General features: G+C 41.0%; 1 protein-coding gene across 2 annotated transcripts in view; it reads right to left on the bottom strand.

The window, feature by feature from the left end:
• adkb (adenosine kinase b) overlaps nt 1-25,033 on the bottom strand; it is a 112,643-nt gene extending 87,610 nt beyond the window's left edge. The window contains exons 1-4 of one of the 2 annotated variants that reach the window (XM_086139566.1): nt 24,865-25,033; nt 21,759-21,833; nt 21,601-21,654; nt 8,589-8,667 (exon numbers count right to left, since the gene is read on the bottom strand). In XM_086139566.1, coding sequence (XP_085995692.1) covers nt 8,589-8,667; nt 21,601-21,654; nt 21,759-21,833; nt 24,865-24,893 — 237 coding nt within the window. In that variant the 5' untranslated portion in view covers nt 24,894-25,033. Of the gene's footprint in view, nt 1-8,588; nt 8,668-21,600; nt 21,655-21,758; nt 21,834-22,717; nt 22,791-24,864 lie in introns of those variants that run through there. The other variant, XM_086139567.1, reaches the window with a different exon arrangement.
• Nucleotides 25,034-26,514: the final 1,481 nt, after the last annotated feature.

The following is a 26,514-nucleotide window of genomic DNA, read 5'->3' as shown; positions in this document are numbered from 1 at the left end:
AGGTGTGATGAAAAAAAAGATTATATGAAATAATTCCACTAAATGAATATTAGCCAAATTAAGGTCGAGCAGTGTTTGATGTTAAAAGTTTAAAAGGACTAGAGATTTAAGATGATGATTCGTGAAATTGTTCATATTGAAAGGCTAGGAATTTTTTTTTTAATCATTTTCTGTCTGATGTGAAACAAACACCGCAACACTGAACAGCAGTCTTATGCTTTATCTTGGGTTCTTTTAATATGATCTGACATGTTTCACAGTCAGGAAAATATTTTTCATTATTCAGGGCTCACCCCCCACCCCCTACCTAAAGTTCATTTTACAGGACTTTTCCAAAATATTTCCAGGGATAGCCTAGCAGGAATGAAAGAGCGAAGGCCAAAACACTAATCCTACTCCTCCTCATGGAAGTGGTGACAGGAGGTTAAAGCTGCAGTTGAAAATTATTTTTGTATGTGATGAACTCCTCATCATAGTTTATTGTTTAATAACAAAAAAGGCAATAAGTAAAACATGGAGTCTTTTCCTGCTTTTGGTTTGGATCAGTCAGTTTTGGCCAGAACTTTTCACTGATTCATTGCTAATTTATCACTAGCTTTTGGCTATTTTCTTGAAATGATGTGCGAGATGATGTGACAACTTACAAAGATTTATTGATGAAGAGTTTTCTCTTTTACTTTATAAAGCACCAATTAAAATTTTTAAAAGACTAGATAATAGACTCAAATTGAAAAAACTAAACTAGTCCCTATCTGAAAAAACATTACTATATAGATATAGTATATCTACAAATAAATATTACAAATAATTCAAAAAAACTAAAAAAAATTGAATATTACCATTTCTGAGAGATCAGAACGTAAAGTTATATCATAACATAAATAATTTTATATAGCCAAAGACATGCTTTCCTTTTTTAAAAAAAAAACAAAACAAAAAAAACACAACATTTTTTTCAGTCAGTTTCCAGTTTTTCCAGGTAATGTGGGAACTCATTAACATCAGAAAGTTAGTATCAAGGTGCTGATACTAACACATGGACTACATGTGTCATGTATAGCAGTATTTTGTGTTGAAAATTGATTTAATGATAGTTATTTTATACTATTATCAGATAATATAACAAAATACTTGTTTCATTTTGATGGATAGTTGTTTTTCATTATCTGATTTTGATGTGCAAAGGGGAAAGGTTTAACTGAAACACATTATTCAGTTAAATAACCGCAGTGATGAGCTTATCATCAATTATCACGGTCTGCACCTCCTTTGTCACACAAAAATATTTGTGTCACATGTAGTTCATGCAGGTGAATTTAACACCTGTTCTTCTTGATTGTTAGATTGTGTTTGCATGTTATTAATTAAAATAAAAGTATTTGATGTATTTTCCTCCTCATTAACACCCCCCCCCCCCCCCAGCCCCCTCAAATACTTGCCACAGACTTGTCACTCAGACCCAATTAAAATAAACATCTCCCTGACTTAATAGCAACCGGTCTTTCTTTGGTGTGCCAGAGGACACGCAAGTCAAGTTCTCACAACTCCAGACAGAAAATAAAGGCACATTAGACTATATAATAAGCCTCCGCAAGCGAAAAGTAGACAGATTTCTTTTGAATTTGTTTAGTACTAAAAAGAAAAACAACCGGCGCATTTCAGCACAGATCTGAACACAGCTCACTCAAGAAACCTGAATGTCTTCAGTGAGTCAAATAGTTAAGTTGAGCTGGTGCTGCCATAAACCCGGTGGGAGAGCTTGGAATAATCTAGGCGATGTTAATGATGCAATTTATATGTGAGGGGACTGGTGTTTGGCAGGCTCTTTCCGTCTGAGCGGGCTGTACAACCCAGCGAGCTCCCAGCACCCCCTGCTAGATGGAGGGGGTGGAGTAGGAGGAGGATGTCAGAGCCCATGTGAAAAGAGGGGAGCGAGCGAAGCACTGATAAGAGCCATTACTATTAGTGTCTGTCTGTCACCTGCTGTGCGTCATCCAGGCTTCTCTCTCTCTCCACATGCGCCCCCATCCCTGTCGCTCTATCCCCATCCGTTTTCCTGAGGCACATCACTTTAAATTTGCACTCACCTACACATTTTCAATCCTGTCAAAGATATACTCAGTTGGCCTGAAAACTGAGCCGTGCTGCACTGAAAACTACACTGAGCTTTGTTTCAAAACAGTTGTGAATTAGTGACGGTGCCGACAGCTGCCAGCATTTATTCGATAAACAAGCTAGCTCGAGATGAATAACTGTTGAGTTGGCACAAGGGGACGCAATCCACTAGACATACGGTTTCTCAGTTTTTCCATGTGAACACAAAGCCGAATTTGGTATTTCATTTATTACTTGGCACAATACTGCAGCTCCTTAAACTTTTGAACTTGAAAGAAATGAACAGTAATTGCAGGCTGTTCTTTATTTTCTTAAAACCTTTTCAACCAAAATATTTAAGGCTGTTTTTCTCAGTTGCTATGCAACACTTGCAACCACCAAATGGGAGCATGCTGCCAAATAAATACTAGTGCCACAGACTTTCTGTGAGGGAAGTCTGAGAGGGACATCTTTCAGTAATTACCCCCCCCCCCCCCCCCCCAAAAAAAAAAAAATATATATATAGTGCAGTTGTGTAAAATGCACAATCATCATTCAATCCCTCAGTTACTTGACCTCTATCTGCAGATTATTCTAACCAATGGTTTGTTTAACGAACCATTGTTTATAGTCTGAAAGGCTCTCAGACAAATTCCACAGCAGATTTCCTTTTCATCCCCTATGTACCAGACATAAAAGTGCCTGCATTTAACTGCGGAATACACCGACGTGGCAGGCGTACCAAGCGCCCTGTAAGAAATAACGTTCTGTAACTTGACATGAGAACGCTGCCAGATATGTAGACTACTGTCTATTTCACAAGTCCTTTTATATTTCACTCAGAGATCGCCTGGAGCCTGGGCAACTGTACAAGAGCCAAGCAAAAACCAGGCAAGCCAATGGAACAGCCTTTCTTCCTGAGCCTGGAACCAAGGACTTAGAGCAAGGACACGTTATGCAAGATATCACATTCAATTCCACTGCCAGCCTCTGAGGCCAGATGATACACACTGAGGGTGTCTGTCTCTCAAGCCCTCAATGTTAATCAACACTCTTTCCAATGCATACTTATGAGTTACAATCTACTCTCCAATTCTTCCCTTTGGGGGCTTGAATTAAGTCTCAAATTTGACAGCAAATCATCTTCAGCTGACAGTGATGCCTCACCTATGGATCACTGCGTAGGTTCTTACCAGGGCAATGCAAGTCTTATATATCGGAGATGAAAATGGAATCCAAAAATCTTCTGGGGGGAAAGTCAGACACAAGGAAACAAAGAGACATCAGGCTTCTGGGATGGAGCCATGAGAGCTGATGGAGGGGAAAAAAAAAAAAAAAAAAGAAGGAAAAAAAAAAAACATTGCAGAATCACTATGTGAACCTTTACCATTGGACCATTGGGATCAAATATGGGGTTACGCTTAAGCCGGCCAGCACAAAGAAAAGTATTATTTCACATCATAACCGACAATCGAGCGAAGCCCGAAGACATCATTATTGACGTGATTAAAGAGTTCGATCAAAGATAATGCAAGGAATCTATCTGAACTTGTACTCAGAGATATGACATGATATGATAAAGGGCAGAAATAACCTGTCAAAGACTGACTTATTTCTCTGGCACAAAAGTGGGGAAATCAATGAAAACAAAACAAAAGGCATCTGTGACTGACCAAAAGAAACATTGGCCTGGAGTTTCATTCAGTTTAGGCTAAACAGATTCAACATCACCATGATAGATACACAGCAGATACATGCCCCGCAAAAATCATCTGAACTCGTATCATTTATTTTTGATAAGCAAACTCACTCTGCAACCTAGAGCAAGGCACAGACAGAAAAATGACTGATGACATGGGCAACCTCAATGTTTTTGTAAAGATCTGGCACTCGCAAGTAACAAGCTCAATTCCACCAGTTAATCCTGTTGATTCATTTATATTCTATCACTGCATGTAGATTTTAATTATTTCTATTACTTGAAAATGAGCTCAGTAAAGTGCAAACCTCCACCAAGGGGGTTTATTCAGTCTGATTAAATGCTGTCTAATAAATAATATCTGGAAAATTCAGGTGTTTCTTTTAATTATGGATCATCATAAATAAAAAATGTCGATGCTTCAACATGAATCTGTAATTGTTGTATAATCAAACTGAATCGTGAGGGGCCTACAGATTCCCGCCCCTATGTTACGCTGTGACAAAACTGTTGTGGGAGGAACACATGCTTAAACAGTGTGAGCGTACATGTGTGTAAAAAAGGAGTTGGATCTGGAACCTACAGAGATCTCCCCACTTCATCATTGAGTAAATGGCACCACAGACGTGGGCTGCAACTTCACAGCTGCCTCATGGCGGGTGACATTGAAGCCCACGCATGAACACATCGCTCATCAAAGCGAATGAGGCGTTCTCTGCTTCCGCTGCTTGTGCCGAGGAAAATAATGGTAGACCCTCTCAAGTGCACACTTGCACACCTGGAATGTCTAAAATGAGAGGGGATGGGAATGGAAAAGCGAGAAAAAAATCCATTTGGCTTCATGCATCTCTCACAAGATGCTTAACAGACTGTGACCTTCCACTGCTTCGTAATGGAATGGAAACTGCTAGACCCGAGTGCCATAAAATGCCTAAGAGCTGGTGCTAACAATGGTTCTGCAATTAACCTGTCTTAAAACAAACAAGAGGCTTTTGATTTAACAACAGGCACATACTTAAGAGGTTTCATTTTTGCAGAGTGAAACAGTGATTAATCGGGCTTTTGCATGTTTAGAATAGCATAGCTGCTGAGATCTTTACAACTGCAACCTTCCTCATAGTGATCGAGAAACTAAAACAAAAACAGCCCGACAGAGGATCCCGTAAAATCTCCCCCCTCCTCGTGTGTCGACAACCATCGCTAGGTATAAGCAGAATGTGGGTTAAACAGTGAACAAAAAGCAAAATACAAAAGGCAAAATACAAAAGGCAAAATGTAAATAGCCTCTTCAAGCAAATAAGCACATTCTGATAGTCAGATAGTTTGAGTACAAAAGCCCCACTCTTTCTCTTGCACTGTCCCTCTAAGTGGTACCAGACACAAGAATTTCTTCATTTAGTCCATTCAAATGGAGGCAAATTGCTGTTCTTCATTTATTTAACAAAATGAGCTGCAAAAGCCAAACATTAGGTCATGGAATATTTTCACCCCAAGAAATAAGTCAGTGCCTTCAATGAGACATCAAACCCCACTTAAAGTATTTCCCTGCAAAATATGAGCTGGTGAGGAGATTTTCTTTTTTTTTTTTTTTTTTTTACCTCAAGTAGTGCTATGGGATTTTTCTCCTTTTTAAATAGAACTTTCAACAGTGTGGTGCACATGCGTTTCAAATTAAGAGCTCAGAGAGCCAACATCGAAGGCTGGGCCCCATTCACCCCTTCTACAATTGACCAGGTCTGAGGAAATGTTAAACAGGCATCATAACCATAACAGTGAAACTAGATTTTTCAAAGACTTAGCTCACCACACAATAATAAAGACATTGTAATGAATAGAGGATTTATTCTATAAACACTGCACAACTTAAATTTTGAGAAAAAAAAAGGGGACACTATTTACTCTCGCTAGTTACTCTCATCACTATTTGATGACAGTCATAGTTTGTGTGTTCAAACAAAGCAATTTGCCCTTTCAGTAAATGAGCTCAGTCATCATATAACATATAGAAATAAATGCGTGCGCGGCGTCAATTCGTTGGATCAGGCTGACAATGCACATTTGCACTGAGCGCTCAGTTAAGGATGCATTTGCCTGGGAGCAGCAATAGCTGCCTGTGCTCAGACCTCAATCTCCGTGCCCAAAGGAGCTGTTGGGAGAACTTTGATGTTCTGTCTAAATGAATTGACAGCGCTTCTTGATACAGCCCTCCAGTCAACTGACTCCCCCCAAGATTTCTGTCACCTGCGATAAAAACTGAGCGTTGCACCGAAATTCTGGATTACGCGGCCAAAAAAAAGCCACAGTTTTTGCTTAAACTTAGTAAATGACTTCAGAAAGAGCACTGAAATGAATTGTTGCCTCCCATCGCTCTTCATTGGCGCAGAGGCTCTTTGATGTGAGTCTGTACGAGAGCGAGCGAACAACGCGGGGCTGGTTTTTGTTACTTTACAAGCCTGCAACATCTAGCAGGTGAGCCTTCATGTCGGCTGGCCCTTCAGGGCATGGAGTTTGTTAGAGCCTGGCAAAGGCAACAACCTCCAGCCCGCTTCTATCGTTGCATTTGTCTCTTAAGAACTGGAGAGGCCTGCGTGCACGATTTACTGACTGGATGTGAGGCTTGTTGAGGCATATTGGTAAGGAAGCACAAATGCGTTGATGCTTCGGCCGTAAGACTTCTGGTTTGTCACTACATGTGTTTTATTATAGATAAGTACTGTCAGGAGCCTTGAAACGTGATGTCTCCCCTCTCTCCCCCCCGCTAAAGATAGCAGAAGCAACTGATGACTAGAAAACACTGCAATGGATGATTTCAATCAAGAGCGAGGCAGAGATGGTGGTAAGAGGAAAGCAATACTTATCCATCTAAGCTTCGGCTTGGTCAATTCTCATTTGACTGAATCCAATTACCATCGATTCCGCCTCTTCCTAAAGCCGAGGTTTAGGTTTTCCTTGATAGTGCAGAAATCTTAACTTGGATGAAGTGGCAGTATTTAACCTATTACAGCTTCTGATGAAGCGGTCGGGGTTTGGAGGAAAGTACGAGTTCTACTGGCGAAGGAATTGATCCTCCCACACCCTGGGTTTTCCCAGCATGTGCAGTGATTCCTGCGCAAAGCCTCTGAACACTCCTCTCTCTCTTCCAGCGGCGATGGTGCTCCTGAGCAAACCTGACCTGGATCGAGCATCTCATTTAGTCACTGGGCGCTTTGATGTGGATTCAGTGCTGCAGTGCATATCATTCGTGTTTGAAGGTTGAGCTTCTACAATACAGCGGGGTTTGAAGTTTCACATATTGCAGGTGCTACAATGTGATAATCTGGGAACCGGTTATGCATTATACATTTTTCATAAAAGAACACCATCACCTGAAAGTGAAATGTGGAAAAGTCAGCGCTTTAAGGTATATATTGACAGAAAATGTTTCTGAGAAGAAAAAACACTTGTGTTATCTTGAGCATTCCAGAATCAGCTCTACATCTTTCAGCTAAAGGGGGTAAATATCCAAATAAACAGAGTAGAATAGTGTTTGACTGGGGTCTGCCATGCCATTAGAAGACCAATTCAGTTGACTGAATGTTTCTCACAGGGCACAGAGAACACAACAGCTTTTCCCCCAGCAAGAGACAGCCATAAAAATCTCCATCTGATTTCACGAGGGTGTTGCACACCTTGGGGCAATTTCTCTAGTGACCTCTTAGACAGATCATGAAAAACTCTTGTCTAGATCTCTAGATCTTTGTCTTATCCGAGGCTGAGAAAGAATATATGGCTTTTGCCACCGCTTTTGCACAGCATTCATTTGATTTTTTTTGGAATTGCAATGGTCAAGCTGTTTTTTCTTAAAATTGGACTGATTGAGCTGTTGACAATTTAAACATTTCACAACCGTGGTACATCATTGCCCAAGGAATTAAAGTATTTTGGCAGTTAGTGTTTGGGAATATGTGCAAACACTCTTAATAATTAGGGAGTGTTTGTATGGAGGTACACAGCTCAACATCTCTCCTTAAATGATGTGCATTGGTGGAAAACCTGAGGGCCCGTCTGCGTTGTTTTTTTCTCTCTCCTTATATATATTTTGTCCTACATAAACACACAAACGCAAGCACACACGTGTGGACACAAACATCTGAACGATAATGCACACCACGACACAAATAACACAAACAAACAAAAACCCACACACACGGAAGAGTCTGTGCTTCCACAGACATCAGCCTCCCAATTAGCTTATGCACTCATTTCTCCTTGGAAGAGACTTATTTTTCAGCTCGGTGCTTTTCTTTGTTTATTGTGAACAGACCAAAGCCTTATCAGCAGCCAATCAGCGTGTGCACAATTCTGAGATGTGGCGCTGTCAGTTTAAAAAAAGAAAAAGGAAAAAAAAAAAGGACAGATTCAGAGAATAATCCTCTCTATTTCAGATTGCCATTTTAGATTTGGAAAATTACCAGTTTCTTTTAGATGCTAAAATCAGACCACCAACCACTGAGAAGATCAGCATTTGTTTTGATCAAATTTGCTGTGACGTGGTAATTCCATCTACTTGTAATTCTCTCTAATTGATCTTTAATACATCTCAGAAAATTAGGCCAACCCGGCAATACTGCAAATATAGTGAAGAACCCTGTCTTTGGTTTTTGGTGGCAGGTGTGATTAAAATCACAGCACCAGAAGGCCTGCATGCATAGCACAGATATGCGCTATGTTTCCATGGCTGTAATTCGAAGCGAAAGCCTACAGCTGCATTATAAAACACACAGAGGTGAACTGCAGAGAGCAAGAAAAGACTAACCTGAGCAATTTTCACCGAGTTCTGCGTCGAACCCCCAGCATGGTATTCAACTGACCTCATCTTGACAATTTCGTCAAACCTGAAAGAAAGCAGAGTTTTCACAATTGACAAGGTTTTAAGTGCGATTGCAGAATGAATTTGACCAGAACATCAGAGATTAGACACCCGATACGTGTTTCTCAACACTCGCAGAATGACAGGAGGGGACGGTAATCTCTTACAATATCTATATCAACGGGACAAAGGATTTAGTCCACAGACTGTGAACTATTTTCTACCCTGATAACTCGATTTATCACATAAATCTGATATATCCAGGTAGTTTTGTCAATTGTACTCAACTTATTTTTAAATAGTTATAAACGTAGTAAAAAACTTCATATCTCATTACCTGGATTGCTAAAGGTTTGCTTTATTTCGCCATATATTTGAGCAGATTTATTGCTTTAAGTTTCATTTTTCATGTATTGTTTTGCTAATTGGTTGAATCGCTTTTCACTTTTCATCAGCTAAACTTGATTCTCCTCAGCAAAACAATCAAGAGTTAGTCAGCGAATAAGCAAGAAATTCCCTCAAAAAAAAAAAAATCTATTTAACCTTCCTGTTTCAAAATCAGTGAGTCATTATTTAAAAGACTGCCAAGAAATGACTAAAATGATCTGGAAAAAATAACCCGAGTAAATAATGGCAAATGATCTACAGATTACACAAACTGAAATAAATGCATAAAATCAACTTGATAAGAATGAGCAAAGACAATTTTTCAGAAAAAAAATATCTGATTAACCAACTGACCTGGCACCAAAATAAAAACATGTTTAAGATACTTTTATGCTTTCATCCAATGCTTAAAATTCAAACGCCGAAATGTATCTTTGTCTTAAGCGAATGATTCTAAAGGGTTTCATTATAACGCTCGTCTCTTCAACTCTCCACGTGTCATGTTTATCTCTCTGATCAAATCAGTTCTGCCATCGTCCCGAGGGACAAACACTGGATGGAGTCAGCGGCTCAAAAAGAAGTCAGCAATATACTAACTATATAATGTAATAATCATGAATGGCAGATGTTTTTGCTCTTCATTAATTCTGACATTCCTGTTTAAAGTCATTTATATAAACTGTTTGAAAAGAAAATGCTGGAAAAAAAATGCTGGACGTTCACAAAGGGGATACTTGACCATTACGGTTGCTGGACTTGAATAGAGGCAGTTGGGGTCTAAATGTCAGCTTGATAAGAGCTAAAAGTAAACATTGTTTGCACATGGTTGCAGTTAGTCACACTGTATTAAAGCAACATGAGCGGTGAGACTCACTTCTGAGGAACCTGAGCTGCTTCCCTGAGACAAAGCAACTGATACAAGAATCTTATTCATCCAACACATGGTAGGCGGGTAGTTATTTTGAATTTCATAGATGATGTTTCCTGAGCAATTAGAAAAGTAACTTTAATATTTTCCACCACCACCACCCCACATCCCAAGAACCCAAGGCACAGATAGCGTGTTAAGGGAGAGACCACATTTAATTAAATGTTTGATGTTTGAACCCTCCGGCAAAGTTAAGGATTACTGTAAGAGACTAAACACAACAAGTCAGGAAAACAGACACGACATGGGGAATGGGAAGCACGCGATTGTTGAATTCTCAGACGGAAACCGCAGGAACACACTTTGGTTTACGGTGAAAGGCTAAAGACAGTTCTATCAGTTTTGTATTCTTCCCTGCTGTCATTTCAAATATCACTAACTTAAATGTTTACGCCTAACGCGATGCAAAGCTGGGCTGTGCTGCAAGATAGAGTCTTTATCTGGGGAACTGAGAACATGAATAATGTTTTTTTCTCCGCGTCTTTCACAAACAGCCTCCCAGGGGGCCAGCTATATAAACGTGTCCACCCCACTAAGGAAACTGACCTAACTGCAGTCAAGATGATACACCACATTAGGAGGTCCTTGCCTTTTTTTCTCCCCTCAAGTGCAAATTGAAGACTGCCTATTTGTAAGGGTATTTACATCAAGGTCTGAATCTACTGGCATGGTAAATAGTTCAAGGTGTACCACACCATTCAATCTAGGCTGTAATTCCACCTCAAGTTAAGCGTTAAAAGGTGTTACAAGCAAAGTGCGGAGGATTTGATCAACTGAGTGTGTGAATTCCTTTTATTCAGTGGGGGCAGACATTTCTGTCAGAATTTACAAAGACAAAAATCAAAACGTGAGTCAAAATGCAAATACACTTGAGCTATCTGCATGCTAAGTGCAACATGTCTTGCCAATATATGTCATCCAGTGTGTTCAATACTTCGGCACAACCCAGGTTAACTAAGCATGGCCGAATTTTGAGCAAGTGTGAAAGTAACCTTTACTGCTTCAAAGAAAGTCTCCATATCATGTCTCCAGGCAAGGGATCTACCCAGGGCAGAATGTTCCTAATAAAGAAAAAAAAACTTTCCATGCAAGTGGAAAATATGTTAACCGGGGAAAAAAATCCTTCCTGAGACACCTGTTATGACTCCTTGACAAAGGAAGAATTTAAGCACTGTGGGTGTTTATAACATGAAGGCAGCCAAGGGACTCCAGAACCCATTTCAAATAGACACACAGCTCCCGAGGATTTCAGGGTTTTTTTTTTTTTTTCTTCCTAGAAGTATTTGCTCCACCTTTCAGTGCAGACAGCATGGGGCCCTGCTCTTCGACGCCTCAAAAATCCCATCCGAAAAGGAGCAGCTGCCTCGAGACCTTTACACCCTCAAACATCATGTGATCCCATAGTAGTGACACTGTAAACGGCCCCCTTGGCCATTTAGGGAGAGAAAATCCCTTCCCATCTACTGCAGTCGATGCTCACTCCGTGATGGGAGGGAGGAGAGAAAAATAAATTGTATTGAACAAAATGTCCTCGGCTACTAACCTCTGCTTTTAAAACTCTGCTCGGTGGTAATGTTCTCTGGAGGAGCAATTCCAACTATGCCGCGCATGCCACGAATGTATGGAAAGACCGCGTTATATAATGTGTCCTTTTGCGGGAGACTCCTACAACACACCGCTCAAATAGCACTATTCAGCAGTGGCGCTTTTGTCAACTTCACACGTTCTAGATGGACATTTATTTTCTCAGATTAGATAAAATCATATTTAAATTAAGGGGGATGAGATAAGATTACCGAGCACAACACGTATTCGCGGGATTCTGAGATTGCTCCTTGAAATATACCTCCTCATATCAGCGGATCTTACAAGTCAGGAACATCGTTTTGTTTACATTCCTGAGGATGGAGCCCCCACCGTCATTTCCCATCAAGGGAAATATGAGAACTTCCAAAGTACTATGAGCGTTCTCTGCCCCAAGTGACTCATGAGTTCCTCTCTCACCTCCTCCCCCCAAAATGAGTCTTGTAGATTATTTACATGAAACAATAATTCAAGATTTGCCCCTCTAAGTCTCTTACATAGAGGGCAAGGCGAGCCCCATTTTCCCAATCCCTCCTCATTCAGCTTTGATGTTAGCCTATCTCGATAAGACCGGATGAGTGCCCTAAAATCCCCGTCGAGTGATTTCACAGCGAGAACAAGTCTCAGTTAATCAATGGCGAGACTGGATGTGGATGCTCGGGAGTGGTCTGCCCGGAAGTGTCTTCCCAAATGTTTGAGTGCACACCGGGGTAATTCATTGCTAATGACCACGGCAGCGCCGGCTCACCTATGCGGCGCTCGTGCTTATTTAATTGCCTCATTCACGTTTTAAAACAGCTTACAAATCACAAGGACAGAGAGGGAAACATGATCAAACAGCCTCTATCGCTACTTGGGGAGGGCAAGGGAAGAAGTGAGCGGACTGGGACACCTTTACTGCTCTCCTTGGAGATTAGGAAGGAGGAAGGCTGTACAGGAACAGTAAATTATCTCTACTTCAACTGTAGCAGCAAGGTACATTTAAACAGGCAGATCCATCTTTCTCTGGCAGAGGCAGAGAGGGGGCAATACAGCTCAAATAATGCAGTAATCCCAGTTTCAGCAGAGGCATCTGGATTGGAGGCAGTTCCACCATTGATTAGACTCCCCAATCAGCGTGAGCATCCTACACCAACCTTCCTTAGTAGTCTGGAAGCAGTACAAGGCCCGATGCACAGTAATTGTTTCCATAGGTCAGGCTGAGGAAAAACAGCTCGGGGACATGATGAAAGGGAGATGGAAAGGCCGAGGAATATTGTTGTTTTTCTCCCCAATTAAATTGTTTGTCAAACCCTTCACAAAGGGTTACGCAGTTTATCTGTTTAAAATCAATACGCTCGTCTCAGTGTGAAAGCTTGTCCCAACACAAGACAGGCCCATTAATTATTCTGTTCTGCGCACTATCGCCGGGCTGCTCAAGGTTGAGCCTTATCTTTTCTTATTTCAAATCAATAATTATCTTCAACCACGCTCGAGCTCCCCCTCAGAAATAGATGTGCTTTTCATTCAGTGCCTGTAGAGCCTCTCTCTCTCCCTCCCTCCCTCTCCCTCCCTCTCTCTCACTCTCTCTGTACCAACCGGCGAGGAACGCACAATGAATAGGACATTCTTATCAGTGGAACATTAGGGCAAGATGGGAATAGATGGCAGAGAATGAAGCACATAAAAGTACTGAACGCAAATGAGTCATGATTCAAACAGGGAGCGACGCTGTGTTCCCCGCCCTTTGACATGTTCTAATAGACTACAGTGTGGGATGAATGTTTATGGGCAGGGAGCATTACGATATCTCAATCATTCAGGTATCACAAACCTTTTGGGAAAAACTCTATTCAGCTGGAAAAACAGAGCACCCCACCCCAAATCCCCCACCCCCAGTCGCAAAATAGCTATCGATACGAATGGGTTGTTGTTTCAAGATATACACTGGATTCGCGATTGATAAGTGCGCAATTATATGGTCATAATGGACAAGTAATTGCATCACGATACGAGAAAAAAAAAAGTGCTTCAATGGCCCATTTGTTGATATTAGTCTGCTCTTTGTACTTAATTATGCCGCACGGAAGGATCTGTGCAACGTGCGGGGGGGGGGGGGTAAAATCTGCTCATTGAGGATGAGTTATACTATCTCCTCTAAAATGTCCCCGCTTTTTGACTTTGTGCTACAGAGAGTGGCGTCGTTTGTCACACTGTGCAATGTGGAAGTGGGAGAGGAAGTGTGAGTGTGTTTATGTGATGATATGAAAGGGAGAAAGAGGGACATGGTGAGGGAGACAGTGGGAAGAGGGAGTGTGAGCACAAAGATGGGGCTTCTGGTGTTCTCTTGAGGATTGAGATTTGAAGCCAGAGCACAAAGCCTTTGAGACGGTCCCCTTATCTTGGAGGTTGATACTAGGATCTTGGCGATTCGGGGCTCTCCGTGTGAATAATTCCACCAACACCCCCCACTGTGGGGACCATATGGCCCAGTGTGAACTTTAAACACACAGGGAGTATTGCTCCTCACCAATCAGGCCTTCCATCTCCCCCGCACTGGCTAGGTGTAGGGAAATGATCGGCACAGATAGTACACTAACTAGCCGAGATGTAAAAAGGCTGCTACCATCAGTGGCTTTTCCTGCAGGGATCAAAGATGACTAAAAATAGCCCTGAGCATGCTTTTCTGCACTGAACACACTGTATGTACTAGCTGAGACGCCCACATATTAATTATAAAAACGCTCTTTAAAAGGGAGAGTTGGAGGGAAAAGGTGGCGGTGGGGGGGCAGAGATGTGGATTATGTTTGTTACACTCCCTTTGAGTTGTGACGTTTCCTTCTGGCACCACCTGCTGGAAGCTGCCGTCAACAAGGGGGAGAAATTTGCAGCTCCAGCGAGGATGAGCCTTAATTATGATTGCATCAGCCATCCCTTATGATGCAGCGTGTCAATGCAGAGCAGTCTCCCTGCATCAAAGCCCATTTCATCACCAAATAACAACAGCTGAACAAGATATGAGGATTTTTCCCCCCGCTGCTTTCGGCAATTTGAAAAAAAAAAAAGTTTTGCGTCTGTTGTATAATTGAATTGTTTCATATTTGAAAAGGTTTAGATCCACATTTCTTACAGATGAATATAAGTCTGGCGAGCATGTCATATTTATGCAAACGGCCCACTTCGTCAGATTCATGCATATCAATAAAACATCAAGAACAGCACGGTTGGCGGCTGAACATGTTTCTGATGTCTCAATTACGACTTGAGTGCCATTAATCTCTGCTCCGTCTCTTTGGCTCAGAGGTTTGCTGATGGATGCAAGCCCATGACCTTTGGCATCAGCAGCGGGGGGGGGGGGGGGGGGGGGGGGGGGGGGGGGGGCGTGCTATGACCCCACCCCCTCCGGTGATCCAGCGGAGGTGGGTTTAAAGACTGTAGTACACCACTCAGCCTCAGCAACAGACAGGGGAGCTGGGAAGTAAAAGGAGGGGGTTGTAATATGTCTACACACTCACTCAAGCGTGAGTGCATCTAGTGAAGTGGCACCATGGCAAGCACATGCAGTTTCTGCACGCATGCTTGCATGGGAGCACACACAAACATGGGCATCATGAGGTGTTTCTCCTCCCTGACACACTAGCAGAGCTCCACCAGGGGTTTCTAGCACTCAGAACTCACTTTGTTATGTATTTAAAAAATAATAATCAAAGAAAACAAAGTCAAGTGTGTTTACAGACCAGAATTGATCAGTCTCTTTCACACAGACACCCAAGTACACACACACACACACACACACACACACACACAAACACACACGTACACCCGGCAGCCGGAGTGTTTAGCATGTACTCAGTCAGAGAGGTCTTTGTTGTTTTCCTCCCAGTAAGCAGATTGAGCGGCACATCAACGGCAGGGGTGTGTAAGATGTACACAGACAGCGGGATGTGTGAGAGGAGAGGCACCTCTACTGATCTCCTGTGTCGTGTGATGATGTGTGTGTGATGTGTGTCTCAATCCAGCGCTGATCCCCCTGAGTCAGCCCTGTCAGTGATATGAGCCTCCCGCCCTCTCTCCCTCTCCCTCTCTCTCCCACTGTTTCCTTCACCAACCGAAATGCTAATAACAGCCAGCCACTAACGCAGCAGCACTGAATTATTCATGCAGCGGAGGGTCACACGACATAATGAGGAGTTTACTCTCATTCTCGATGCGATTGTGACGCCGCTAATCTGCATTTAGCACAGAGAAAAAGAGAAAAGGATGGGGGGGGGGTAGAAAGGAGAGGGAGGAGGAAAAAGGATGAGCACTGATGAACTTAATTGCTGTGAGCAAACAACCTCTGCAAAGAGTCACGCCATCATCCAGAGATGAGAAAGTAAACAATTAATTACCCTTGGATAGAGAGAGTCATAAAACAAATGTTTGGACAGGACTAATATTCAGAAGCCAGCCAGCTGATCTTTTTATTCCCCTGCAGAGGTGACAATACACTCAGTGTAACAGTGATTTGACACACTAATAGTCATTAGCTCTAATATGATACGCTTAACAAGCCCAAGAGGGTTTGAGTGGATGCTTTATAATAATATGCTGTGTGTCCTAAACAACCCGCCTAGTTATCCAGGAATAAAATGCCTATTTGCCCACATTATAATCTCCTGCAGAAAGAGGCGCGTTTTCATTATGTTGACATGTTGTTGCCTGAAGACTGCTGGAGAAAGAAACAGTAGACTACTGTTGCCCCCTGCTGGACGTAAAGCAACACGCACCGTTTGTTTTGGATTCAATACAGAGGAAATGAGTGAGATGTTATGCATGAATAATATCGGCTGCCTCGTTCATAATTACGTTTGATTTCAGGCATCAAACAAATTAAACGTCTGACTGGGCCAACAGCTGTATTAAGAATTCATGACAATTTAACCTTTATGATCGCTTTAGCCCGATGACTTGATTTTTAAAAAGGTACATCTTTTGAGACGGTTCCTTTATTTTATTTTTTTAACTTGCAGACAAAATAAGACTAACATCTTAAGCCACATGATGGCAGTACAGGCTTTGAAAAATGGGCCTGCAGAATAAAATCTCACTGTATCACTGGTAATATACTGGATTATAAAGCAGGGCGGATGTTGCCGACAGTTGAGCAAGGCTCCCTCCCTTCCAAAAAACGATTGCGTCCAAAAAGTACATTTTATTTGATTTTTTTGAGTTATATTAATTGCAAAAAATGACACGTGAAATTAGCTCTGGTTGATATTTCAGCCTATATTAATTACTATTATTTAAAGGTCACAACAATTGGATATGAAATGGTCATCTGCAAAAAAGTGTATTTTGGTTTTGCCAAGTAGTTCTTAATTTTATACTGATCATGTTCGTTCCTCTGGCTGTTTTTACTATCGTGACAAAATGCAATGTCCATCCATTCATTATCACTTATGGATGCCTAAGTGTAGGATAACTGGAGGATGGAGCCTGTCCAAGCTGTCACTGGGCGAGAGACAGGGCACACCCTGGACTGGTCGCCAGTCCGTCGCAGGGCAACATATGGAGACAAACATCCGTTCGCACATCCGGGCGATTTTCCCAATTTTTTCCAACACACCTTCTGCATGTTTTTGGACTGTGGGAGGGAACCGGAGAACTCAGAGGAAACCCAACCCAATACAGGGAGAACATGCAATATGATGTGTCAGGTAAAAAGGAAAAGGAAAAAGAAAAAGACAAGTGGTTAAGGAAAAACAACCAAGAGTATACTTTCAAAAAATCCAAGCAAACAAGCAACAGATTAAGAGATTAATCTTGAAAGGACTCAGCAGAAATTAGTGAGGATGTACCAAAGAAATCTACATAAAATTAAATTCAGCAATGATTACCTGGAAATAAAAAACTATATACAATTATTTTTACATTTCCTTAAAATGAGATAACAGCCAAAAAATGTCAAATTAATCTATTTCAAAATGGGATCTCAATTCTCTCCATTAATTTATTTGTGACATGATTTTCACTGCCTGAGCAGCTATCCTGATATGTACTGTACATGTATGGATATGGACTAGAACGGATTTCTCCTGGCCCCAGTTGAAATGTATAACATGAAAATAGAGAAAGCTAAATAAACAACGTCAATAGTCACAGTTGAAATGTACTCATAAAAACAAGTCCCAAGCCACCACTAACAAGGATGCTGATGGTTTCAGCTGTATAGCAGGCAATTTCTCTGCCACAACAGGATTATATAGGTTCTGCTGAGACTAGATAATTGAATTCAGGCATGGCCACAATGTACTGCATCCAATGATCTCTTTCCCACCAGGGTGATGGGGAAAAATGATTTGTGTTTCACTTTGTAGAATCAAAGACACGACAATAGTGTTAGTCGGCTAGACGTGTAAGTCTATTACAGACATTACAGAAATGATGTTTGAGACAAAATCTTCTTCCTCGCAGCACTATCCTTGTGAATGACCTCTTTGCCCTTATTATTCAAGAGTGACACTCACTGAACATCATTAGTGTTGCCACGGTGGTTCATTTCACAGACACTTAAGATTAGCCTTTAAAAAGCTGTGAAGCTATGAGTTCATGGGGAACGTAATAAAATTCTAACATGTATATTAACATATGAACTGGCAGACATGATGGCAGGTTTGCTTGAGTGTGTTAAATTGAAGAGTATGTATTGTAATGCATTGTACTGGGAATTAACCACCAAAGCTGCATGTTAATCCTGCCCTGACCTTGTACAGAATGTGGGGGGAATGGTGTCTGTGGGGCTAAAGATAACACGACCGCCTTTGTGCTGGAAGAGAACAACACTGCTGATGATGCTGCTTTGTGCCGCTGCTGCAGCCCAAGGTCACATGTGTCCCTTTGTCAAGTAACAAGACCTGACAAGGTAGCCTATTGTAAAGTTCAGCCCTTCTGATGTAATGATCAGTCTTATACTGACATCCTAATAGAATTTTAATAAATACTAGGATTTCATTTGCTACTTCTCCAGCGAGAGGCGGATCAAATGACACGCTCATGATCAGAATTAGAGACCACACCCTGTAACTTGACATACAGGACAGCATGATTAGCACTGTTCTAAAGTTAAGGAGTGGAAAGCGCGATCACATCAAGCAATGCAAAAACCAGATATACTAATCCACTAATAATGGCACATGCTAGACACAATAAATTCAGTGCCACATATTCAGAGCTCAAAACTTCATCTGAAGGAAATTTCGGACTCACAAACGCATCTTTTTTGCTCATTTTGGTTGTCTACTGTTTTAACTTTGAACCAATTTCTATGTGATTCCGGTGATTCGTCACTGATATTCAGGGTCATAGGTCACACACAAAACCAAAACTTTCCATTTCTTGATTTAACTGTCAATGTAGTAGACCGTCTTCAGCATAATGACGCATATTATCAGGATCTATTCCATGGAGCCATGTCACACTTCTTGTTTCAGCGATTATGTAATGCTGCTTTTCACCTCAAGGTTGTTGACGGTCACCAATGAAATGGCGAATTGGCCAACAACTAACAATCTATGAAGTTCTGTGAAGATTTTTGACAGAAAAGAACCACCCATCCACTATATACCACTTATCGTACTCAGGGTTGCAGGAGACGCTAGAGGCCGGGGGTGCTGGACCAGCCGCCAGTCGATTGCAGGGCCACAAATACAGACACGCAACTTAATTCTCTCATTCGCACATCTGGGCAATTTTTCCACTTGTATTTAGTTGAGTTTCTTTGGACTGTGGGAGGAAACTGACTAATCCAGAGGAACGAAACCCACGCAGACACAGGGAGAATATCGTCACCCTCTTCAAAAAATCGCCTAAGTCATTTTTTCAGATTTTTCAGGAAACACAAAAAACTGAACCATTTGACACACTCTTGACAGGCAATTTCTACTAAAGGGGTAGAATGGCACACTCTGTTTAACTGAGGATGAAGCCAATTTTGCCAGAGATGGTCAGCATCATGAGGAGATGATTTAGCCCAAAAAAAAAATTTTTTGTAAAAAAATGACTTAGGCGATTATTTTAAGAGGGTGACGATATGCAAACTCCACAAAAAAAGGTCCCCTGTCAGAATTGAGCCAGGGTCCTTCATACTGTGAGGCCCAAGTGCAAACCACTGCGCCACTGTGCCACCCAGCAAAAGTCAAATTACACTGATGAAAGAAAACCCGTCGAAGCAGCTATCGAACAGAAAAATGAACTTAAAAAGAGCTACTCAGCCTTTCTGATATTGCTCCATTCACTTTTTCTGTATGAAGCAATAGCAGGAAGTCAGAGCAGACGAGGGATTGCAGCTCACTATAGCAATTTACCTCTACCTCTGCTGCAGAAATGTGAAATGCTATGCAAGACTCTGGACCCGAGAAAAGTGGAACAACACGTGGCCACCAGATAAGAGCTGGGTTATCATGTCAACGGACAACGGTGCTCTTGACCAGGCAAATTTGGATGCATAAGGAATGAATTCCATTATATAAATAGATAGACAGACAGACAGACAGACATAAAGTGGTTTTCCTACACAACAAAAATCATTTATGAAGCTGCAAATAACCCATTGTATAGTTTTTATAAGCAAGCAAACATATGAGAAGAGAACAATGGATGAAGCAAAAATAAACCATCATTTTCACCATCATACATTGATTGATCATTTTTTTATTTTCTCACAATGATAAAGAACAGTCTGAAAATAAAAGCATTACAAGTTGTGAATATCAGACAGTATATGCATAAATATTGTCCTTAATATGTGTTACTCTATTTTTCCACTGTAATTGCCTTGTAATATTCTTAGCGTTTTCAATAAAATGAAAATGTATTGCTTTTTTGTGTATTTCTTCCTGTTCTCTTCTTTTCCTGTGAGTTGAAAATATGTTGACTCTGTATTGGAAATTAAACTATCAAAGAAAGGTTGTCTTTGGCAGTGGCTACATATTTCCAGAAAACTTCACATCCAGTATTAAGTTAGAGATCTCGATAGGTTTAAGTGGGGGGTCGGAACATTTATTGTGCAGTTATATAAAAAAAGAAAACTGTTATCACAGTTGCCCGCAAAGAAGTTATCAGTTAGTTACAAGCAGCCTTTCAGGAGATCTTTATCAAAGTTAGAAAAGGACAGAGTGGATTTTCTGGGACAGAGTTCAACATCAGAAACGTGGTCATCACTTACCTGATTTTTTTTACTTTTTGTGTCCTTTCATGGATAATGAAAGTACCTTTTCTGAATAAGAAGTTGTATGAGTAATTCCATTGCCAGATATTTACAAGGATTTCAATCATTTTATCAAATAAGAGAATGAAAGTTGTTTTACACTCTTCTGCGAGATTCAATTCAGAAAAATTCTTTTTAATCAATCGAGGCACAAATACTGGCTCACAAATCATGACGCGTTTGGTTTTACTTCATAAGCAGATTCGTATTCACTGCAACTCCCAACACCTACTGCACAAATTTGTCAAATTTAAGCCTGCATTAAATTAATAAGTATGGTATACTAAAACATGATGCCCCCAGTACTGAATCAAATTAAAAAAGGGTAACATTCTTAGGTCTAGACCTCGCTGGTTTCATTTGTGTGCCTGTTGCATACTTCGAAGCACATTTCAAAAGCAAGGCGGCTATGTTTAGAGACACATATCTATGTTTTTGAGAAAGGCTATACTGTTTCCAGCCCATCTCCTTGCAATGCGAGTAAGGAAGCTTCTGAAAAAAGAGCATACACGGTAAGCTGAATCTCAACCCTGGCCAAGTAACAAGCCATTCACAGAATGTTTTAAAACTGGATCTTCACGGATCTACTATCAAGCCCAGAGCAACTGTTCATTTGGTGACTCCTTTATCCCTTCACGTTGGGGAAAAATGAGGGTGTGTCAAAATTGGAGGCTCCTGGTTACAGGGGATTGATTTATATCTTGCCTATTTTAAGAAGAGCTTGCAGTGCGGTGTGAATGACCAGTCATCCCTTATTTGGCTCCACATTATTTTAACACATAGACTAGTTACACTAGTGAGCCATGTGCTGCCTGGGGGAGGTTTTTACTCACAAGGCTTTGTGTTTGTCTTCAGCAAGGATTTGGTCATTTGGCTTCAGTCCGTACCTTTTAGGATGAAAAAAGATAAACAATGTCAGTGCGTTTTGGTTCGCATGAAGAAACAGAAAAGTGAAAAAGGCAGAGGAGTCAAACATGCTATTCAGACTTACTTGTCAAGAAAGTCCTTTTCCACAACGGCTGAAATGTCTAGCAAGGGATTACCCATCCCGAAGAGTGTGTTTTCACTGTGCAGAGACAGAAGCATGCTGTTTTATATAAACTTTCCCTTCATCACAGTTGGGAAACAGTTTTTCGTGTGATAAAAATAATCTGTGGCGGGGCTGCTGAAACGGAATCAATGATTAAGAATAATTTCGGCTATGTTAGACATAACTATGATCTTGGGAGTTTCCTTTTCTTCAGCAAACAAAGCTATAAAGACATCATTTCAAAGGATGTGATCTCATGATAGAACTGGAATCTAAACTGTCAAAGATTGAGCTTCTTTTTCTGTGATGGATATGACTTTGGCAAATAACTGAGCTGATCAAATGAAAGCACTGTTGTTCGCTTTTGTTCCATATCCAAAGATTTAGCTGAAATACTTGTACAAGAGATAATGTGGTAAAAGGTACAAGTCTTGCATTCTTCCATTTTGTTTATTTTCAATAAAAACAGTGTCTCCGAGGCAAAAGGCTTGATTTTAAAGCTGTCTTTTAGATGATGTTCGTGGTTTGACTGACCAGTTTGAAACTGAATAGAAAAAGTGATCACATTTTATTTGTTTTTCTTATTCTCCCTCCTTCCTACTATTATCTATTATTGTTATGTTTTACTTGAAACTCTGGCACAAAAATTTCTGACGGGATAAATAAAGCTGTTCTTATTCTTATTCTTATTCTTATTATGAAACCGGTAAATGTCACCATCATCTATTTCAAGAGCAAGGAACTGAAAGTTGTCTCATGGCCTAATGATATGCCTGAAACAGGCTTCTTTAACATGCAACCACTGTCATGCAGCCGCCCCTTGGGGGGTTTGACATATGCTAGACTGCATTCTTGAGGTATAGATATACATAGCAGACATCAGATACGTTTAAGAGGAGGATATTATCATTTAAGCTTACCTTGGTGTTGGCATGATCTAAGAAAGCCCTGTCTAATCGGGTGATTCTCCAACTCAGTGAAATGTGCTTTCACTACAGGAAGTGAGTTATACATTGCGCACTCGTGACTGGCTGAGCAGAAAGGAGGGGTGGCTTAGCATGCCACATGTTCCAATTATCACACAGGTCACTGTGTTTGCTGAGGCTGGGAAAGTCCACTAACAGCTTGTTCTAAGAACGCCAGCATTGGGAAATATAAGTACAAATGCCATTTGAAGCATGGTTTTCATTTTGCTGCTCAGGGGGATCCTTTGCTTTTAATAATAATTTATCCTTTATTAACCATTCTTGGGGAAATTCTTTCTCTGTAATTAACCCATCATGGATGAACCGTGAGCAGTAGGCTGCAATTCACCGGCGCCAGAGGGGCAGTTCGGGGTTCAGTGTCTTGCTCGACAACATTTCAACACACAAGGAGGAGCCGAGAATCAAACCAGGAATGTTGGGTTCCAAAGACAACTGCTCTACCTCCTGCACTCGCCGCCCCTGACAGTGGAGTGCCGGTTGTTCCTAAAATCATTTTTTTGACAAAGATTGCATTTTTCATTTTACATTTTGTTTGGGATTCCAGATTCTGAAAAACTAGTTTATTCATTATCTATACTGCTTATCGTGCAGTTAGTGTGGTAGGGGGCGGGGACGAGGTGGAGCCTGGCGCAGCTGTCATGGGGCAAAAGGCGCGGTTCAACCCTACAGATGATCGACAGTTGATTACAAGGCCACATATAGATACAACCATTCACTCTCTCATTCACAAAACTGGGCAACTGAGGGTCTCCAATCAACTTACAGTATGTTTTCAAATTGTGGGAGGAAAAACGAAACATAACACACACAGAGACAGGTTTTACCCATTGGCTTTTGACCTCTTTATCATTTTACACATGCGGGGGGAAAAAAAATTGTTACATAACATCCAAATCTTTATCATTTTAAATAACAATAATTCAGTTTAGACAGAAATACAAGTTTTAATAGAAGTTTGGTAACTGGTAATAGCATTTAGTTGCTATACTTGGAGGACTTTTCATTGTGTCTAGTTAAGAACGCTTCAAATTGTTCAAATTACAGTCCGTTTGAAAGATGGTTTTCACTGCATATATATTTACTTGAAAGATGTGTTACAAATGATATGATAATTTTAGATTTGACAGCGCTGCGTTAAAACCAGTGCATAAAACTACCAGCACCCTGAACACAACCTAAAGGAAATTTGCATCGAGAACTTTATTAAGTTCTTTTAGAGCTTTTAGTACTTTTAAATGTGACCGACCAAAAGATATGGAACTCTCATTTTGCTATGCATGTTTTTATTTTTCCCTTGTGCCCCTGCGTCAACTTGGGTTTTACTTATTTTATCGCCTGTTTGTATATTGTATAATTATTATATTGCCTATTTGTATATTTTTCATATATGGTCTATTTGTACAGTTTTATATTTGTATGGACTTCCCAGGACTACAGATGGAAATTAGCTATGAGCTACAATCTGGTACAAACATCTCTGCCTCTGTGCTTCATGTAATTGTACACTGTCCTAATAAACTTTTTAAACTAAACTTAACTAAACTAAACTAAAAGACTTCATCCACTTCCTCGCTGCAGTGACGGTTCTCTTGTTCGTCACATTCTTTGTCCAGCCCTGTCATTCATAGCTGTATGATTATTTTGCATGTGGATACCGATCGCGAGTGTGAAGGAATTCACCGCGAACACGAGTGGCGTGGATTGTTACGTTGTTATGTTTTGATGTGTGTTCCTGACGTGTAATTCCCCCCCAGCCCACTTACTCGCCCCCCCCCCCCCCCCCCCCCCCCCCGCCTGTTGTTATCAGTGGCTAGTACTGTAGCACCGGTCTGCGTGGGAAGTGGCTAGCGATTAGTTTCACCTACACACACCCCCACACACACATACACACAGGAGCTGGTTTGACGCTCAAAAGTCCTGCTGGCTCTCTCTCTTTCATACATACACACACACACACACACACACAAACCTTGTATCCACGCTACCACAGCTACCGCCTTAGCATCGCCAGCTAGCAGGCTCCCGTGCTAGCCCCGCGGAGCTCAGACGACAGATAACACACCCGGCGGACGCTGACTCACCTTAACGTGATTTTCCTGCGCGTCAACATGTTCGCCTCCTTGAGGTATTTTGAAAATGAGAGAGAAATAAATAAATACACCTGACGGCGCTGTCGGCGCTGCGGATTCGAAGAGATCTCCTCGATGGGAGGCTGCGGTTTCCTCCCCTTGGATGATGCTGATGGAGTAACGAGTGCCAAACCAAATGCTGAGAGTTCGACTATTATTTACCCAGAAACTTTTTGCTGTCCGGATGCGCGTACATTTGGCCCAAATTAGGAGGCTTTATATCTTGCTTTATCTTGGGAGTTTTCCCTTTTAGCCTGATTCACATTTAAGATAAAATGCAAACGGAATGATCGCGTTCCGGACTGAGTCAGGCAAAAACCACCAGCAATGATGATGGAAATGAGAAGATGATAAGCAGGAATTTGACTTTTTTTTTAATGCGCCAAGAAAAACAACTTGATTTAAAGTTGATTTCTTGGGCGGTTCCTGGGCTTTTTCCCTCATATTTTGAAATGATTCACCAAGGGGTCATCCTGGTGACCTAATGTGATTGAAGGATCCCAAAGTCTGCAGGCTTTAAATAGGCTTTTGTTTGCTACGACTGACTGGATAAGTTCCTGTCACAATATTATAGCACTTTTTTAATGCAACGAATGTGAATTGAGAAAACTAAGCAGGTCCATCTAAAGAAATGTACAGTGCTTATTGCAATGCTCATTTCAACGATGGATTATCATCTGGGAAAAGAAGCCCCCTGCTATGAATTCCTTGGGCTCACTGGTTGTCACTTTGTTTAGGAATATCTTCCACGATAACCACAATGAACGGCCTTAAGGAATCTTTTGCATTAGGCATCAAAATGTCATCAACACTTATCAAGTCAACCTGGTGCTCATGCGCTGCAAATTCACAAGGGTTAAATTACTTTTTTCAAATGGCGAACCCAAAGGGCATGCACAGGGCTTGTTTTTATAAATGATGTGTGGAGCTATGTCGAACTGGCAAATGACTGGTAAAGTGACATGGGCGAGGGGAGCAAAGGCTCAGGGGTCTGTGTTCTTAATTTGCAAAATTCAGATTATATTTAATCCTCCAAGGTTCTTACTTTCTACCTCTTGTAAAAGGCAAAAAATTAATCATTACTGCTTGCTTAATCTTTTCTCTCATTCTTCTTTCAAATAGGAGGCTGAAAAAATATTTGGCATATTTGTTTTATAAGTCTAATAAACTAAGTTATTACTTTTGCCCTTTTAGAAGTTTAATTTTTTTTTGTTATAATTTTAATCATATTGAATTAATTGGGGCCGATATGGCTCAGTAGTTAGCCCAATCATCTTTGTAACTGAACATTCCTGGTTCAATTCCCAGCTTGTCGAAGTGTTGTGTTGCAAAACGCCGAACCCCTAACTGCTCCCCTGGCGCTGGTGGACGGCAGCCTACTGCTCATGGTTCATCCGTGATGGGTTAATTGCAGAGAACGAATTTCCCCACAGGGATTAATAAAGGATAAGTTATTATTACTTCTTTAGGATGAGTTTATTAATGCTGGATCGGGTTCCTTTGGCTTAAATACTTGCAAAATAGTTTTTTTATGAGCATATCACCAGAAAGGCTATTTGATGCCTTACCATGTCCTAGTCAGTGGCATTGATACACAATTTG

Source organism: Fistularia commersonii, chromosome 32 (assembly GCF_037954325.1).
Source record: "Fistularia commersonii isolate RoL2024-O1a breed Wild chromosome 32, RoL_Fcom_v1.0, whole genome shotgun sequence".
NCBI classification, from domain to species: domain Eukaryota; kingdom Metazoa; phylum Chordata; class Actinopteri; order Syngnathiformes; family Fistulariidae; genus Fistularia; species Fistularia commersonii.
The sequence above is the reverse complement of the archived record's forward strand: the minus strand, read 5'-3'. Positions and strand labels throughout refer to the sequence as shown.